Source organism: Haemaphysalis longicornis, unplaced genomic scaffold, assembly GCF_048455015.1.
Source record: "Haemaphysalis longicornis isolate Haplotype H1 unplaced genomic scaffold, Haemaphysalis longicornis Haplotype H1 scaffold_1, whole genome shotgun sequence".
Taxonomy (NCBI): Eukaryota; Metazoa; Arthropoda; class Arachnida; order Ixodida; family Ixodidae; genus Haemaphysalis; species Haemaphysalis longicornis.
Window position 1 is genome coordinate 111,844,355 of NW_027526203.1, and position 18,085 is coordinate 111,862,439.

At 48.2% G+C, this 18,085-nt stretch overlaps 1 protein-coding gene across 1 annotated transcript in view; it reads left to right on the forward strand.

The window, feature by feature from the left end:
- Positions 1-6,794, forward strand: part of LOC144146581 (uncharacterized) — a 29,299-nt gene extending 22,505 nt beyond the window's left edge. Inside the window, exons 5-6 of the mRNA XM_077678546.1 lie at positions 4,188-4,290; positions 6,638-6,794. Coding sequence (XP_077534672.1) covers positions 4,188-4,290; positions 6,638-6,794 — 260 coding nt within the window. The remainder of the gene's footprint in view (positions 1-4,187; positions 4,291-6,637) is intronic.
- The last annotated feature ends 11,291 nt before the right edge of the window (positions 6,795-18,085 follow it).

An 18,085-nucleotide genomic window follows, 5' to 3' on the forward strand; every position in this document is an offset into this window, starting at 1 on the left:
ACATTTTAACCCGATACAGAACCCGTGCACAAAACGCTTCAATCATGTGACCAGTTCAGCTTGGGGCGACGCGTGGTGGAGAGCGGCAACGTTGGCAAAACATGCTCCGGCGCGGCTCTGAGCTTTCTAGCGCTGGAGCGAGCGCCTTTCTTTGACGATCTCAAACATCGGTTGCCTTGGCAACAAGCACAAACCGCCCCAGAAGTCAGTTACGGTTGCGTGATCCCGGTTCAGCTCGGGGCCCCACCTCGCGACATGTGGGCACTGCAGGCGTACCACTCACTCTCATTAGGAAGTGTGAGATGCGTTTGGCATTACAGGAGGCGATGGTGTGTGTGTTGTGGACGCCTTTGTTTCGCGATGAAATGCGACGTTGTGCTTCTGCGGGTGGATAGTGCTTCTCATGGTCTGGATTATCTTTCTCGAACGACGTACGACTCAACCTCGCATGGGGTATGTGCAGTGTGCGTGGCTAAAAGCCATCTCGGCTTGCGCGCCAGAGTTAAGCGACTTGCTGTTCGTCCCCGCAAACCGCGCGCGAGGTGAGTGCCGAATTTACGACGGGCAGGAGGAGGCAACCCATCGTCTGTCAATCGCGGTTCAGACTTGCAACGCATGTTATGACGTTGTGTTCGTTCGAAACGCATCTCTGGATTGTTTTGAAGTGGAAAAAAATGTATCCGTCAAACCCGGGCATTCGGCTCAGGGCGTTCTCTGCGATTGCACGGAAGAAGTGCCACGGGGCTTCAACGCTTTTTTTTGGAACGTACTCCGGTAAGAGAATATCCATGTCGTGTTATGGCCGTGTTGCATTCAATACGAACGGTTAAGCGTTTGTTTACACTTGTTTCGTTTGTCGTAAAATGTTCAAGCACTCCGACACTCCCCTGGCAGATCAGCCGGCGAGTCGACGCTGAGCAGACGACTCATCTCTTTGCCGGAAGTGCGTGAAAAAGCCGCCCAATAGCAGGATGTCTAGCTCATGACGAACATCTGGGAATCGATGATGTAGACATGTGAAGATGGCGGCGTCCAAAAACACGAAGGAAAGGGTGAGAAAAAAGCGACAAACTTTGCAACAAAAGTGTGAGCTTTCCGCGGCGCGCTTAAAAGAGTAATACTTGGCCCAGATGACCTTGACGACCCAATCTAACGATTGCGCTACTTCATTTAGTGTGCTCAAAATGCCTTTCAGGGCCCCTTTAATATATGAATATTGCATTACAGCACTCCAGCTTCATAGTAGTAGGGTTCCTTGGGGTTTTTAGTTCCGGTTTAGTTCCGGTCGCAGGGTGCTAATGCAGAAGAAAATACAAGGAGGAATACAAATTTATGTGAGCAAGAAGGTATTACTATAGGTACGTGGGCAGCGTCTCGTGCTGCAGTATGCGGCGAGCCTGCGCCGAGTCCCGGGCGCGTTGACCGGGGCACGTTGAAACTCCGGCGCAAGATGGTCTGCACGGGCTCCCACTGCCCGTGGGATAGGTTACGAGATGTGCCCACTAGAAGGCGTGATGATGATTGGGCAGATGGTCGTTGGCGAGATATGCAAAAGGATTTTGGGATTGTAAAATGTTTCTCTTTGCAGTCTGCGTAGTACGTAACTGCAGCAACTGTAAGGAGTATGCCGGACGTATAGGGCGTTACGTTACGCCTTGAGGTGTTACGGCGTAAACCGGTGCTGTCAGCTTGATATGTGTTCTTCCCGGTCTAAAACACTTTTCGTTAGATAAGTTCCTTTTAAAACTCATATGTAAGACCTAGGCGCCTTCTAGCTTTGTCGATAAACTTCCGCCTCTGAATAGCGGGAAAATCAGGTCGATTAGAAGTGTATTCTAGGCGCGTGGCTCGCACCGAGAAACAGCTTCGGCAATTCTTAAAGGAAGTGTCGCATTGTTTCTGCATATTTGACGAGAGTGCATTCAGGAGACGAATGCCTGAGCAGGTTTGTGTGGATAAAAATGTATGTATTGGGGAGTTTCTGCATGGGGAGGGACTCTTACCCCGTATTTCCGCGAATCACGGAATTTCGGCTTCCATGAATGAAATATATAATGAGAACATGAGAGAAAGACGTCCTGCCGAGGATTTTGTAAAATTTGGAAACGACCGAACCTCGCTCCCAACCACCCGCCGCGGTGGCTCAGTGGCTAAGGCGTTGCGCTGCTGAGCACAAGGTCGCGGGTTCGATTCCCGGCCGCGGCGGCCGCTTTTCTGATGGAGGCGAAAAGCAAAAACGCCCGTGTGTACGAGATTTCGACGCACGTTAAAGATCCCCAGGTGGTCAAAATTAATCCGGAGCCCTCCACTACGGCGCGCCTCATCGCCTGCGTTGCGTCGGCCCGTTAAACCCTACAATCAATCAATCAAAACCTCGCTCCCAACGTAAAACTGTGAACTGGACTTCATTCGGCGACAGAGCCACCAAGAGTCAGAGTGCTTAATTGGTCTACCACTTCATAGAAAAATATCGTTGCATGGCGTTGCACACTAACTACATCTCGCGAAGCTGCTGATGAACGAATGTATGAAAGGCGCGGAGAATGTAAGAGTCAGTTGTTAAGACGGTACATATACAGAATCCGAGGGGATAACAATCTCCAAAAATCTACGCTGCATTTTTTGCAGGGTAAAAATTATCGTCAATAAGTTCGCATTTTAAGTAGGCTATAATCAGGCAGCGTAGTTGAAAAAGAGCAGTCCAGAGATTCAGAGATTTTAACCCCGGCCCTCTTACCACTTTGCGATGCATAGGTATGCAGTGATAGCATCAACATAGAGAGCGGGCAAATCATCTTGAAGCGAACCGTTGAGGAACCGGGTCGGCAAGAGCTTCGTATTCGGTAGAAACACCTATAGGTTTGTTTAGACAGGAGGCAAGTTTGTGGGGGAAGAAAGGAGCAACAGAAGGTCATAATGAAGTGGCTGAAGCCATGTCTGCGCGCAATTCAATAGGGGTAGCTGGAAGCAAGCTCACGGGGTTCCTCGAGTGAAGGTCAGGCTTCAAAAGAAAAAATTGATTGTGCCTCAGTTTTACAAATTTACAAACAGTTTTACAAACTTAATACCGTCAGCAATATCAATCGGTATAAAATGAAGGAAATCACGCCTCAAGAGCCAGTACGCAGGCAATCGCAACGCCAACTTCTCGACCAGAAACAGGGGACGTAATTTGTACGTAGCGCAACAAGCAAATAGAACACTGCGAACTCCAATACCGGATGAACACAGCAACAATAAATCATTTCCAGAGTGTCCCCACGCCTCCCGAATTCCTGGTTGCATAGTTTGCGCTGACTTCATGCGGCTCTTCCACCTTTATTACCATTATTATTAATGGTATGAGGCCATGGGAAGTGGTCGTCATAAATTAAACCTGGATATATCATTTCTGCGACCACGTTCTTCTGTCCTTGGTCCTCTTCAGTCGTGGGAGTTTGCCACAGGGATGTTGTGTTCGCCATTCTTTGGTTTTCTACAGCAACAGTCCGGCTCCGAACTACACAGCTATTTCTTCATTCCTTTTTTTCTTCCTTCCTCTTCAATTACGTTACAAGCCTTTCTGGCTCAGTCTTTGTCGTTTATTCTTTTTTGCATGTAAAATAACCCAGTCCACAGCCTAACCTTTGCAGGCAGCTTCGTGGCCACTCCCCGCGGCGGTGTTTCGTTTCGAGATAAGTACTACTACATGCCCAGCACTACCGGTGCGACCGACAGGTAATTAAACGTGTTGATGAGCCTCGTCCCGCCCCTAAACGGAGCTAAACCTACCAAACCACCCATATTTACGAGAAGAACGCGTGTTGCAGTAGAAAAATCCCGGGGCTGCAAAAAATAGGCACTAATGCTGGTGCTGTAACCCAGGCCCCTCGCTCCAAGACCCGATATTCGACACATAGGCTACTGAAGCGTAACAGCGGCTTTGTTTTAATACTTGCTCGAAACAATGGGAGGAGGGTTTGAAGCGAACCAGTCGGTGGCGCTTGGTGCGTACCCACAGGACAACAAAATATCGCCTCCCCGCGTGGGTATGTGCCCCGATCTGCCAACTGACCTTCGCGCGTGGAAACGGGGTGTTGTCATAGCGATCATCATCGTCATTCAGTGGAACGCCTTGCGGGCGAGCTGGTCTAGGGACTCCTCCGCGTGCCTTGACGTGTCACTCTCACCGCTGGCCCGTCCACTAGTTCGATGGTCCCCGAACATGGACGTCGCGGCGCGCCCTCCGCGCATCGAGGCGTGCTCCAGCCCAGCCTGTCCCGACCGACTGCCCAACGCAGGAACTGGTCGGTAAGTTCAAGCGATGCCGCTTGCCACGTACGGTTCTTTAATTATTCGATTCAAATCCAAGCGGTCCGGTGCCGGCAGCGAGCTGGCTGTGTTCCATGTGGCCGATGGGTCACTGGGGGTTGGCTGGGCTAGCGGCGTATTCTGTAGCTTCTCTAGCTGCCCTACCAACTTTCGGGGTGTAGCTGGGTAAGCGGGGTTTCTTTCGGCGCATTTACCGTTTGACACGGAGTTTTCAGACAATTCATGGGAATGCGGTCCTGATCTCGAGGTCTGTTCTGGGCTGTTGTTCAAGAGGGGTAGGCAGGTATGCTAGTAAGTTGGGATTCAGACGCTACATTTTTGTGCTCAAAAGCCTGCCAGGGAGTGCCACCAATACAGCGCCGACAAAGCTCTTATAATGCCGGTAAATTTTCTCTTTTCTCACGATTTAGAGGAATGCTTTTAAGGAAACAGCTAGGAGCTGGTGTAGGGGCAGCCCATTCTGGCGCCACGCCGGCTTTGGTGTGTTTTCTTTTAAGTATCCTGTACTTGCCTCGTGTCCTCGTTTCGCGCTTTCGCGGCACGCAGCAGACAGACGTCTGCCACGTCTGCATGTCCGCGCCTGCTCGCTGCGAGAAAACCCCCGTATTGGCGGGACTCGCGGCAGCTCGAGTGCCGTGAGCGCACCGTGCTATGATGCGAGGTGGGCGAGGGGCGCACCGCTGGGCGTGCAGATGCCAGGTTGTAGAGAAATGAATTAAGTACTGTGGTGTTCGCGTGCTAAAGTGAACTGTATCAGATCGCCTCACCAGCTCTCCGAAATGGCTTGCGTGGTTGTTGTGCTCATTCCCAAATAACACGCGAGGGCACGCTTTCAGCACGGCCTCATTCGTAGTTGTAGCAATCCCAATTTCATTGTTGCAGCGGCAGTGTGCCAATGCATGCTTATATGCCTAACTGGAATGACCCTTGAATGACCCCGCGCCGACACGAAGAGTTTAAAAACCCAAGGAAGGAGAGAAGCGAATCGAAGCATCCAGCCGTGTATAAGCGATTGGTAATGATTACCAAAGTCAATTAGTGATTAGGGATTTACTGTAAAGACAATTAAGGTGGGATCACGATGGTTAAGGTGTATTAAGGTTAAAATTTATTAGGCCGGACTTCGATTAAGTAAAAGTATAAATTATTAATTAGTGATTCATAACAATGATTAGTAATGTGGAATTAAGATGACTCATTATCAATTCAGATGGGAAAAGCGGAAGAGTGGTTGACTGGAGAATTAAGATGACTTTTTGAAAATTGAAGACAGAATTGTATATATTAAGACGAAAATAACTGAGATTATGATTGACTTAGGTGAATTAAGACGGGATAGGATAAATTAAGGTGGTTTAAGATGGATTAAGATAGGTAAGAGGTAAATTAGTCTGGGAGCTGCGTTGACGAAAGCACGCCACGCTTTCGCCTTAAGGGCACATAAGCAGACTTAATGGCCAGAAGAAATAGCTAACACGAGGTACTTGTATGTTTCATGGAAAGGTGACTGCAGTAACCTCGTCGTGGACAGGGATGGTACAGAAACCGAAGAGAGGCAGAAGTGAACCACAGGAAGCCACCGTCGTGCATAACAGATGAATAATGATTACCAGCTTATTTAATGATTAGTTTGGGATGAATTGTAACAATTAGTAAAGGAATAATAAAGCTATAAATATGACGGTTATGATGGATTGCGGTGGATTTAGATAAATGTGGATGGAAGAGGGTGCATTCAGATGAATGAGGATAGGTTACGGATTGATTAGTTACTGATAACAATGATTAGAAAAGTGGGATTGAAATGTATAATGATAGCTTAACGTTGATTATGACTATTACGGATATATTAAAGATGTATTGGAATTGGAGGAAAAGTAGGACAGAATTGAAGAAAATTTGAATAAAGGCTGTATTGAAGAAAAACTAAGGCAGAATAACGTTGGAGTAAGTTGTGAACAAGGTGGATTAGAGGTGATGAAGGGATTGAAGGGGGATAAATGCGGATTATGGAGTTTCGGCTGGATTTAGGTGGAATGAAACGGGTTAAGGAGGGTAGATTAGCGTGGCTGCTGTGGCGATGGGTGAACGCAGCCTTCACAAAAGCACCCAAGGCTTTAGCCTTCATAGCGCCTAAGTAGACTTAAGCGCCACGGGGAAATATTGTTCGAAACGGAGCAGCCTGCCGAGTGAGGTTTCCCGCTGGGCTTCACCATTTGAGGCTTCTGAATGAGCAACAGGATAGAGTTGGGCTCCGATTTTGTTCATCTGTGTTACCATTAAGACGGCATATGCGCAACCTGAATACGTCCCTGTTTCGATGTAGGCCACCAGTCTCTGGGGTGTTGGGACGTGGCCCTTGTGGCTCTGGCCCCTACCACAACGAGCCAATCATCTGGCCTCTCCCATCCGGAGGGGACCTTGTGAACGGGGGTCGACCGGAGGCTCAAGCCCGCAGTTCCCCCGGCCAAGCACAGGCGTGAGGGGCCAGGTGAGTGTCACTTTCCAAGCTTTGATTAGGCACAGGGGTGGAGAAGACTCATCCTGCTGCCAACATTGACAGCATTGACGTGACAGGTTCTCTTTGTACTCGCAGTCAGGGCCTGCTAGCCAGCTCACAAGGAGCGCGATACAAGCGGCAGCTCTTTGCGGGGTTCAGAGACACCCGTGCGAAGCTCTGAGTACGTCCAAGCTGGGAGAATAACCCCTTTACTAGAGCTACTCCACTTGGGCTTTCGCTGCGTATATGGGTCATTTGCTCTTTCTAAGAAGGCGCGCATTGAAGGACGTTCCTCGGCTACGCCGAGGCGTCAATGTATCTTAGCCGCTTGGTCCCCTTAAATTGGCATTTGTAAAAACGACTCTTGTTGGGCTTCTTAAAGGCGAAAAGTTTCGTTTGTCTGTAAGTCTGTCTGCACCTGGGTTAAGCCTCCCGCAAAAGTTAAAAGAACTCTGGAAAGGAATCTTAAAAAAAAGCCCCTTAAAACTTCCCATTTGTCCACATTTTTCAAGAAAAAGAAAACATTTCGAATGTTCAAGGCAGGGCAACTGGTGTTCTTAATTAAAAATACTATGTGTGGGAGTAGTGTTTTTGCTATATGAAACATAAACCGGGTTCGAAATATTCTTATTCCAAACTACCAAAAGGGCTCGCCCTCGGGTCCAAGGCTCACTGATTGATCGAGCGCCAGGCCGCACAGTACCAAAAAAATCCCCCTGATTGAGTTCCAGCTGTGCGACTGCGGGAAAATTGATTTGAATTCAGCAAACCTCCGTTGCGTTTATTGTGGGAAGACCGAGACAGGAGGGAAACCGCGTAATAAAGACGGAGAGGCGACAGTAGCCGTGTTTTATGACAATCGCGCCGAAGCGAGCAGATACGCCGCGTGAGAGTAGTCGGCGCAGCCCCGCTCCCTGTGAGCGTTGAAGATGGATGATACGGGCGTTTAGTCTCACGGCCAAAGGCCGGCGGATTTGATGACACCTGTATTCGGTTGCGAACTTAGGCGGTGGTTTTGGGTGGTTTTCTTTTGTGCCCACACGTGCCGGGAGGCCTCGCTTTGTGGGTAAGCGCTTAAACTTTGTATGGCAGACGTGGACAAACGAAGGGCTGCAGCAGAAGAGGGTAGCGCTGTCGTCTTAGTTACCTAACCTTTTTTGTACACCTCACTTTGGTCCACGTCAAGCGCTTCCCCAGTCATGTCTGCAGCAGCAACTAGCCCCCACGAATGCACTGCTGGCAGGCGACATTGATAGATCAAGAAGAAATGGTGGCAGCACAAAACTGGGCATGCCATACATCAATTCCCATTCGGGTGTTCTTTTAGCAGTAAACGGTCCATCGTGTTTTCACACTGCTTCCAAGGTAAATACAGCTGCGCCTGAAAACTGAACGAACAGTTGGACGAGCACTGCTATAGAATATCATACGGGGGGAAATAATGACGAAATGATGTCCGTGCGCCCGCACGACTTTGTCACTATGCGGCGAAACGTAGCGCATGCAAAAGGACGCCAAAGAAGCCTACAGTAGAAATGCAACGTCCAAGGCAACACCAGTATTCGCAGCTCTGCAGTTCGGTGCTTTGCAAGGACTGGAAGCGCGAAAATGCCGACCACAAGAAATAGGACTAGATGGATTCCCGGCATTTGTCATCTTGCGGACATTTATTGTACTTTTAAAAGGTATACAAGTAGACCAACAACTATCGTGATTCTCTATATCTGTACATTGTGCAACTGTACAGTTTTGCTACGTAGCTCGCCTTTATCCTTGAAGGTCAGCTGCGCGGTCTCTTATGCCGTTCATTCGGTGACAATCTAAGCCAAGCGACTTCACAAAAGCGACAACTTCTTCTGAAATATCGCTAGAATATGATCTCCGGTCCAGGTTTTGCTTGTGAGTCGTGCGGTGCATCTTTGCAACGAAATGACCTACCTGTACAATGAATGATTTTAGAGGTGTGTGTCGCTTCATTATTAAAAAAAAAAAAATTGAACGTTATACAAAGCGAGAAATGTCCAGGTTTTGTGAGAGCAGTGCTAAACGACCTAGGCTGTAGTGCAGTTGGATCTCAGGCTGACAGCAGGACCATAGTATACCGTATAGACCAGGCTCCCTGCTTCTTTCGGGGCAACGGAAGCGACATAAGTGTTCGTTAAGGTCATAAGATGCCACCAGCATGCTACATCTTCCATGTAGGCACTGCAGCAAGTATTATCTCCTGAAAAGTTCCCATTCCTTCACTGCAGGACACTTAAATAGGCCTAAATATCTGGTGGTAGTGGTATTCTTATTGTCATTGGGCCCAACATAAAAATTTATGGAATCATGTGCGTGTAGTTGAACGTGTAGTGTAAGGGGCGATTCCCCAGATGCCTCCTACGCTACACGTCTACGAGCTCGGTGCAGTTAATTAATGGCCTCTTTCGTGTTGTTTATTTCAGGCTAAGCAAGAGAAAGTCCTGGCCCTACAACTTCCTCTGTACAAGAAGGAAGTCTTGGAAGCTTGGTGCGCCGAGTTCATGGCACAGCAGATGGCTCAGCGCACCGCGCACGCATTTGTAGTAGACACTATGTTCGCAATATTGTTTATTCTTTATATAGCGTTTTTCATTTGCCTTCAGCGCCCTGCGAGAGGCCATGTCGCTGTTCCAAAAGCAAAATAAACGTTATCGAGGTATTCCCAGCAAGGCTTAGGTTGTTTACATTAAAATATATATTTTCGTTGTCTCATTTTTGTTTGAGTACGATAACGGCTCCACTCAAATGAACTTTGGTCGAATCACTGTAACTTGAAGAAGAGATCGTTTTTAAGGTTCGGAAGAAATCGCCGCCAAGGAAAATCTTGGGGAGGACGGGGAGGCAAAGAATATTTAACGTTCGTTTTTATATTTCACGTAAAACTCCATGCGACAGAAGACGCCATTTTCTTTCCCCCGTGACGCCGATAGATTGCTAGGATATGCGCATCGTGAGCATAACTTTGCAGTCATTCTTGAATCAATCATAAGTTTCATGCCAAGGTGGTTTCGTTTCGCAGAAACAAATTTCTTTACGGGAACTTTGTGAACCAAAATAGAGTTTTCTCTGCTGCAGTAGCGAACAGGGCTCTAGCGGACAAGCAGGACAACCTTGAAGGAGCCATGAAGACAGAATAAAAGTTTATTTTATTCGAAATATTTCGTGTTTTATAGTGCCCCCAGCGCTTGTCCGGATACAAACGATGCTTTATTCACTGAGAAATTAATCGATTTAAGATAAGATTTTGATTTTCCCACTAAAGCGTATGCTTTCATGGTCTGCAATGTTATCTCAGGAACCAACCGCTCTGCGGCCTAGAATACCGTGATTCACTCGTCCGCCGTACAGGGTGGAGACACGTATACGCTGGCGCCGCCATTTTGAGTCGCTCGCTCGCCGCCGAAGCGTCATTGTATCAAAACCGCGCTAAAATTATCGCCGCAACGTGGTTTACTGGCGAAGTTTCAATCATCTTATCTGTTTCGCGTTGCTGGGTCTCGTGGGAAACGAAAAGGACAACACGTTGAGCACGTTGACCCAATTGCGGCGGCACGGGACCGTTCAGAGGGTGTCTCCACCCTGTACAGCGGCGCTGGCTTCGAGGTACACCACGGCGGCGTTCGCGCGTTTTTTTTACGTTACTGAAACTAGATTGCGCCACCAAACAGTGGCGAGCCATTTTCTGCCTTTGGTTTGTTTCGTGAAACATAGGCTGCGTTCCAATTTACCGTTTAGACAGCTTCGTTGCCGTCTTCGCGGACAGTCCGCCATGTTAAGTCCCGTTCCAATTCGAACGAAGCAGTCAACGAAGACTGCTTCGAGGAAACAGCATCGAAGTCAGCAACGATGCAGGCTACCTTCCTGTCTAAACTAATAAGTGACGCCAGCGTCACCTTTTTGCGAAATAATGTTGAAACAAAAGCACTTGTTTTTTATTGAAATATTTATTATAATTTACTAGTGATAAAGATTACTTTGTTTAATTTTTAAATTACGTAACGTTTGTGATAACAACGGTAATATCGTTTACGATTCCTGCGGCTTGCCCAACTCAACATGTCTGCTACGACGCTGTCGTCTGCGCTGGCGTTGCGTTTGCGAGCGCGGCGCCGTTCCAATTTTATTCCTAGACTGCTTCGTAGGCTGTCTACCAAGCTGTCCGCGAATTGGAACGCAGCCATAGGGCTCGCTCGACAAATATGGTCACGTAAGACCCCGTTGCTTGCGTCAATCGGCCAGTGTCGTCTGAGACAACCCCAAAGCCCCTGTGCAGCTAAACCAAGCATAGTGCGCGCGCGCGCAGTACTAGCAGCAGTACGCATCAGTATTTCAACGTTTACATGTGCTTTCGTAACTTCCACTGTTTGACCCACCATTCTTATTGCTTTAAAAAGAATGTGCCCCAAATTTAAGCACAAATTGATCGTTCTGCAAGCCTGTAAGGTCAGCCTAATTTGCGTTTGCTTTGGCCGGCCTCCGCCAATCGCAGAGCAGTCTGGTATGACATCATAGGTTCTGTTGCGGGAAATGAGCGAGTGGGTCGCATGGCCATTCCCTTTTTTAGGGGTGAAGCTCCTCTTGCTCGGGCTCTGTCCCGTCCCTCGTGGCTGCTGTACACGGCACCACGATGATGATTGTGGCAGGATCCCCCTAGGAATTGGCCAACCAAAGATTGGCCGATGAGGTCAAAACGTTCAACGCGTTCGTTACTACCCTACAAAGGAGGAGAGGAAGAAGAAGAGGTTGTCGTTCGTCGCCTGCGAGCTCAAGACACGTACCGGGGGTACGCGACACAAGACGCTCTGCAGAAGGTGACGGCCAAGGTGGCTAAAATGTCACACACCGAATTCACCAACTTACGCATGGAGATTCTCATCGCCCCAAACAAGCCCTACATAATCACCACAAACATGGACGTCGTCGACGGGCTTGTCAACGGAGCGGTGGGAAGTCTCAAGCTTTGCGAGCGAGGAGTGGTGGTCTTGACGCGGCGGCGCCCGGTTTCGATCCCACGGCTCTCTGGCCGCGACGGGAGGTACGTGGCACAATTCCCACTGCGCTACAAACCGAGACGCGAGCATGGCTACGAACGCGCCTTATGTCCTTCACTCATTCAGATTGTGCGCGCCGTCAAGAAGACCTATAACAATGTTCCACGGTTTCACCGATAAGCAGTTTAGCTTCGCCCCTCTCATCATCATTCACTTCGTGGAGATGGCGGGATTTTCCTAATTATATAGGTTTTTTGGGCGAAGTTTACGTTAAAACTGGCGTCAGTATGACTTTAACGAGGCAATCTTTTGAATGAACCAAACTTGTGTTTTGTCTTCATGGCTCCTTTAATAGGTTCTGGATTAAGGAGTCTTCGGCAGCGATGGCTTTATGCATGGCGATTTTAAGTGCAGAGTACTTTGGAGGCTCGCCTTGTCGTCGTAGCTCACCCGCTGGACCCCAGTAGGGACACACGGTGTTCCATCGTCGCGGCGTAGCCCAGAGGCTTCGAAAGCCAAGCTGTTTATATAGTCATAAGCGTTCAACACTCGTGAACCGCTGGCGCTTGTCATGCATATCCCCGCTGGTTAGCGCAAAGGAAAGTGTAGGTACATTTGAGAGAGAAAGACTAATTAATTGTTTTATAGTAAAGAGTCTTTTGGGGTGGCCTCCTCATTCAGGGAGTCTATTGGCACGGGCCGCGTCTTCTGCCCTCTCCACCAGCTTCCGCTGGACGTCGAGGGAAGAGCTGGCCAAGGCGCTCTCCCAAAATTCACCGTGTGGAAGGGATCGGGTGGGTCAAGTGGGCTTCGTGTACAGCCGCCGACCATATGAAAGAGTGCCCCGTTTTCCCCACAGAAGCGGCACAAAAGGGGTTACAGGGTGGGGCCTATGTAGTGGTGTCCGCTCGGATGAGGGTAAGTATTAGTTTTCAGGGTGCGAAATATTTTGCCGTGGCCGTTGGGTATAGTTGTTTGTGCGGTGAGGCGTACATTTGTCGCTGTAGCCGATAGTGCGTGGTAATTTCATGATACGAGACCAGAGGAAGCGGACGTAGATCTTCGTCTTCAGGTGCTCCGCCGGCCAATTATCGAGCTGTGAGATGGGCGATCTCATTTCCTGAGACTCCAATGTACGCAGGCGCCGAGATTATCTTGACGAGTCTCGCTAGTGGCTTCGGTTGCAGTATTTTAGGCGCAGTCTTGGGTATTCGGCCGCAGGAAAAGTTGCGACAAGACTGTTGGGAGTCGGTAATTACGGTCTCAACTTGAGTGGGTAAGCGCCAAGGCAATGGCCGCTTCCTCGTCGAGTAGGGGGTTGGGTCCTTCCAGTGATACGCTGCAGGTGCGGTGCTCTTGGCTTATGATAGCTCTCGCTACTGAGGCCCACGTACATTTGATGCAAGATATCCGTAATTAACCTGCAGCGCCCGCGTTCATTTAGTTATAAATGCTCGTTGGGTTGGTTTTTACGATAGTGAGCGAAAAAAAGTGGCAGTTCAACGCCGGCACGTGTGGGAGGAAAAGCAAGCACGAAGCAAAACTTCCGCTGGCGCAGTTTCAGGCAGGGGGCGCGCGAGCACTGCGAAGTCGGGAAATTTCAAATGCATTGGGTGGTAGCAGTGAGTGGATAACGATGCTACCGCCCATTGAGTGGAACGGCTTTCACTTTTTTCTTCCTCCCCTAATGGTAAAGGAAAGTGTGTTTGAGGGAATTAAATTTGGTTAAGTTGCTGCCAATACTATCTATGCTCAGAGCTGCTCCGCTCCACATACTATACAGGTGCGTGTCGCTTTGTTGGCCGCTACTTTGCCGCTGGTGTTTCCTTGTTTGTAGCGGAGTACAAGTTAGCTCCAATAAACCTTGTATATAGGAAGAAACCTGTGTCGTTCTTGGCGCAGAATGGAGGCCTCATGTGGACTGAGGCGGACACACTCCACCGTGTGCCGACTCATCAGCTTCCACTGTTTGCTCGGATGTTCATTCTCTCTCTCTCTTCACAAGAGCTTTGACGCGGTTAGAAAACCCATTTCTCTCAAACATCAAACGGGAATCCTCGTCCATGGAAGTATTTGGAAGGAAAGCATTCATCTCACGAGCTGCGGAAAGGCGCAAGTAGCTTGTCCACTAGGGGGTCATACATGAGCCATTTTACGTACATTTCCAAGGTGCTTGGTAATTCCGCCCCTTTTTGCTGCAGTGTTTACGACTTCACGACATTTCATATAATTTTTTGTGGGATAGCTTTAACGAAACGCGTTACAGCCGCGAGGCCAACTTTCGGGGACATCCCGAAAGCTTCGAAAATCTGACACCACGTGGCGTTCCAAGGTGGAGACTTTTTCTCTTTTATTCCTTCCTTCTCCCCTACTCGGGAGGCCCGAAGCCGCTCTTACAAACGCGCCCCAAGGGTCCCCTTGTTTCCGGTGAAGCATGCCGAATTATTAAAAGAAGCAAATAGGAGGGTCGGGACGTGCACAAAAGGCCGTGCTCTTTTGTGCTCTTCGGGTCTCCACCATTCCTAAACATACAAGAAAACACGGATGGGCGCTCGCGGGCCGCGCACGAGTGGGTGTCTTCGGTCCCGTGAATGCGACTTCTTACCTCTAGAGATGTAGCCGTTTTATGCTCCTTGCGCTGTAAAATATTTGAGCAGTGTGCGTGCGAGGGGCTGCAGCTGTACATATGTGTTGGAAGCAAGCGCTAACAGCAATTAACTGCACTTCTCCATGCGTTTTAACGTAGTAAATATTCAGGGAGTGGTCTACAGTAAAATGATTATTCAAAGGCTTGTATTTAGAATTGTGTTTAGACATCGCTACTGAACATTTTAGGTGAGGCGTTGCTGACGGTTTTTTACTTCGCGGGCAACTTTAGCTTCCGAAAAGGTGCGATGTTTATAGCGTATATTATGTCGGGAAAAATTATGGTGTGACCTGACAGATCTTTCATCACGGCGAGTTCATTTACTTGTCGTAATTAGGTGGGCCACAGTGAAATAGTAAAAGTTGAGTAATTGTTGTAAACATATGAACGTCTACGGGATGAGAATGGTTACAGAAAATGGCTGTAACTCTTGTTTTGCTGAAGAGACCTCGAAGCATATTAATGAAGTCTGACTGCTCAGGAGGCTACATGTTCGTGTATACTTTTATCTTAGGCGATATCACGCGCGGGTAATTACGTGTCACAGTTTTAACACAAAGAACATGAAGCCGCTGCCCCTAAGACATTCCATTAGCGTGTCGAAAACACCGTAAAACAGACAGCCTCATGTTTGTCTGCTACAATAAAACTGCAGGCTTTTCAAATTTGATTACTATATTGAACTGAAGAATAGCTTCAAACCGAAAACAACAATCGTGTCGTGTTCCTTGTGCTCGTTCGGACTACGTCCGGTCAATACGCTCGCAAACAAGATACAGTTAAATATACAGTAACACTATGTTTGTTCAGGCCTGGAGGGATATTTCGGTACATTTTACACAACCATATGTACTAGGCACTGTAGTCTGGCACTGCTTCGCCTTCCATTAACGCACCTAAGGTAAACGAATCTAACACAACCCAACGAACAGAAAAGAAATTAAGACACCGAAAACTAACCTGAGCTGCGAAAATTACAATTAAATCTGAAGATGTAAAAAATAATAAGCAGAGAACTGACAAAGACTCCTGGGTTATAAGGTTAAATGGATCTTTTTCTAGTACCGGTCCTCCAAGCGGCCGCCACGACGAACTGAAATTAGTCGTAAGACACTTCCCCCCAAAGTCGGGCTTTGGCAGAACCTGTGCACGAGATATCTTCGGCCTGCAGTGCCTCCCGCACCCACGCGTCACCTGCGCTATTCACGTGAATGTAGCAGGAGGAGGAGGAGGAGGATAAACTTTATTGGGAGCATCGTAATGTGGTGTGGGGCCCTCATTCCAGGACTCCATTGGAGACCCCTGCCGCTACGGCCCTTTCCACCAGCCTAAGCTGGAAATCGAGACCGGAGCTGGACAGCTCCTTCTCCCACTGCTCACAGCGCACGCTCGCGTGACCAATCTGCAGTGGCCGGAGCGCCCCTTTTTCTTCCCTTTTTTTTTTTTCATTTTCGTCGCTCCCTCGCTGCTCGCTGGTAACCAAGTGATCGCAGGGTGGTCAGCCTCAAACATTTTCGCCCCTTTCTTTTGAACGCCTTTTTTTGTGTGCACGTACGGATTCGCTGGGAACTGTCCGAAAAGAGGAAATAAAAACGTGCAGCCCTAGGAAGCATAACCGCTCCCTAAGCAGCAAGCTGAGGGGCGCCCTTTTGTTTATTTCACCTGAGGCTACTGCCAAGAATGGCGTACCGGCAGTCCGCGCATGCGCAGATCGCTATTGGTAAAAGGTCCTTTAGCTAGTGTTTAAGGTGTGGTAATGTATTTTTATGTAGTTTTCTCTAAATGATCTTCAAAAACATTCGGTTGCCTGAAAAAATGCAGAAAATCTTACGAAAAGATTTATGTAGGCTGGACTGTCATGCTAAAATGAATTTGCAAACACTGTTGTCGCTCGCTTTTTCACAGACAAGCCTATAGGATATTGTCGTGGAGGAAAAACGGCCCTTTTTGGAAACAGCTGTTAAAGCTCGTACGGGTTGTGCTCACAAATACCACTCATTCCCGCATTAGGGCTTTCTGTTTGCACACATATTTCCATCTCATTTTAATTCTTCGCCCAAGCCTTCACCCATCCCCTCCCCACCCTCGTCTTTAGGTTTCAATCTCCCCCGGATTCCTTTTCCACTCATATTATTTTCGGTTTCCCTTGAAAACCTTACAGGCCTCTGAAGCCTCACTGCAATGATGCAAGAAAAAGCTATATGTTCACCATGAGCTCACACAACCTCAATTGCGCAACAAAAAGCCACCCGAACTTGAAGCCGCTGAGGACACAATGTCCAGGTATCGTTGGCGCCTGTCCCCCCCATCGAGGACCAAGCTTGCTGGCTACACCTTTCCGCGCGTGGGGTCCTGCCGAATGCGCCTCCCCTCCAGGATTCGCTCTTTCTTTGCCTTCTGTCGCCCCACCGGAAATTACCTCTTCAAGTCGTGCATATCATAGACACCCCACATAAACATCGCTTTCTTCCATTATAAAAAGGGGGAAAAAAATGAATAGGCTGGTTTGGCGAGAGCTGAGACAGTCGTCTTCATGACAAAAGCAAGTGACACACCCCTCTCTTTACCAAGGGGGCTGGTAGATGAATAGGAAAAATCCTGGAAATTACCAATAAATATAGCATTACGAAATGAACTAGAAATTTGCTCGGAATTGCGATTTCATAATACCTTCTTATTGAATGTATTGACTGGGCTCACTCTAAGCGTGTGTGTAAGAAGGAGTAGAACAACCTTTACCACTGTGATGCTAATGGATTGTTTCAGGAGTAGCGGCTTTGTGTTCCTTGTATTAAAACTGCGACTGGCAATTACTCATAATATCGATTGGGATAAAACGTCCTGCGATTATATACCCGCTTGATCCGTCAAGCGTCATTCATTCGTTTCAAGGTAATTACCATAAGTAAAGAAACTGGGCGGGGCGTAGTGACATAGCAATCCTGTCGCACCGTGATTTTTTCCCGAGATACAGAACTACAGAAGCTTCGTAGGAATGTTGGCTTCGTCGCAAAGCATATTCTGCTGAACGATCGCGCTTACGGGCCGCGACAAGGGGAAATGAAGTCGGGTGAGCCATATACAGGTTCCCGCAAAATAAACATCACTGCCACCTAATTCTCACATAACACATAATAATTGCCATCCTTGATCGACTCATCAATCTATCATTTAAATTATTTGACTAATTAAATTGCTTGCTTGCTTGATTGTTTAATCAAAACGTTGTTATTCGGATATGGGGAAAATTCCCCTTGATTAATAAAATGCCGTCGGGGTCGAAGCCCCTTAGGGGGTCAGGCTGTCAGCGTCCCGGGTCATCGTTGTCGTCGTAACTTGTACTAAAAAACACACCGTGACACTCGTTTTCCAACGCCTCGCGCTAGGACGCTTCGTGCTTCAAAGACACGAGACTTACAGCAAAGCTTTATATCCTACTCCCAATGGTTTCATCTCCGTAGGCAAAACCGCCAAGCCGCCCAGAATACACATAGAGTCGTACACCCTTCACCCCTCCGCAGGTTTCACGTTAGTGAAGATGGCCCGGGATTAGTTTGCTAACCATGCGTAGGTCCAACCTTCGACTCCGAGTCCTTTAAATGTACGTGTACA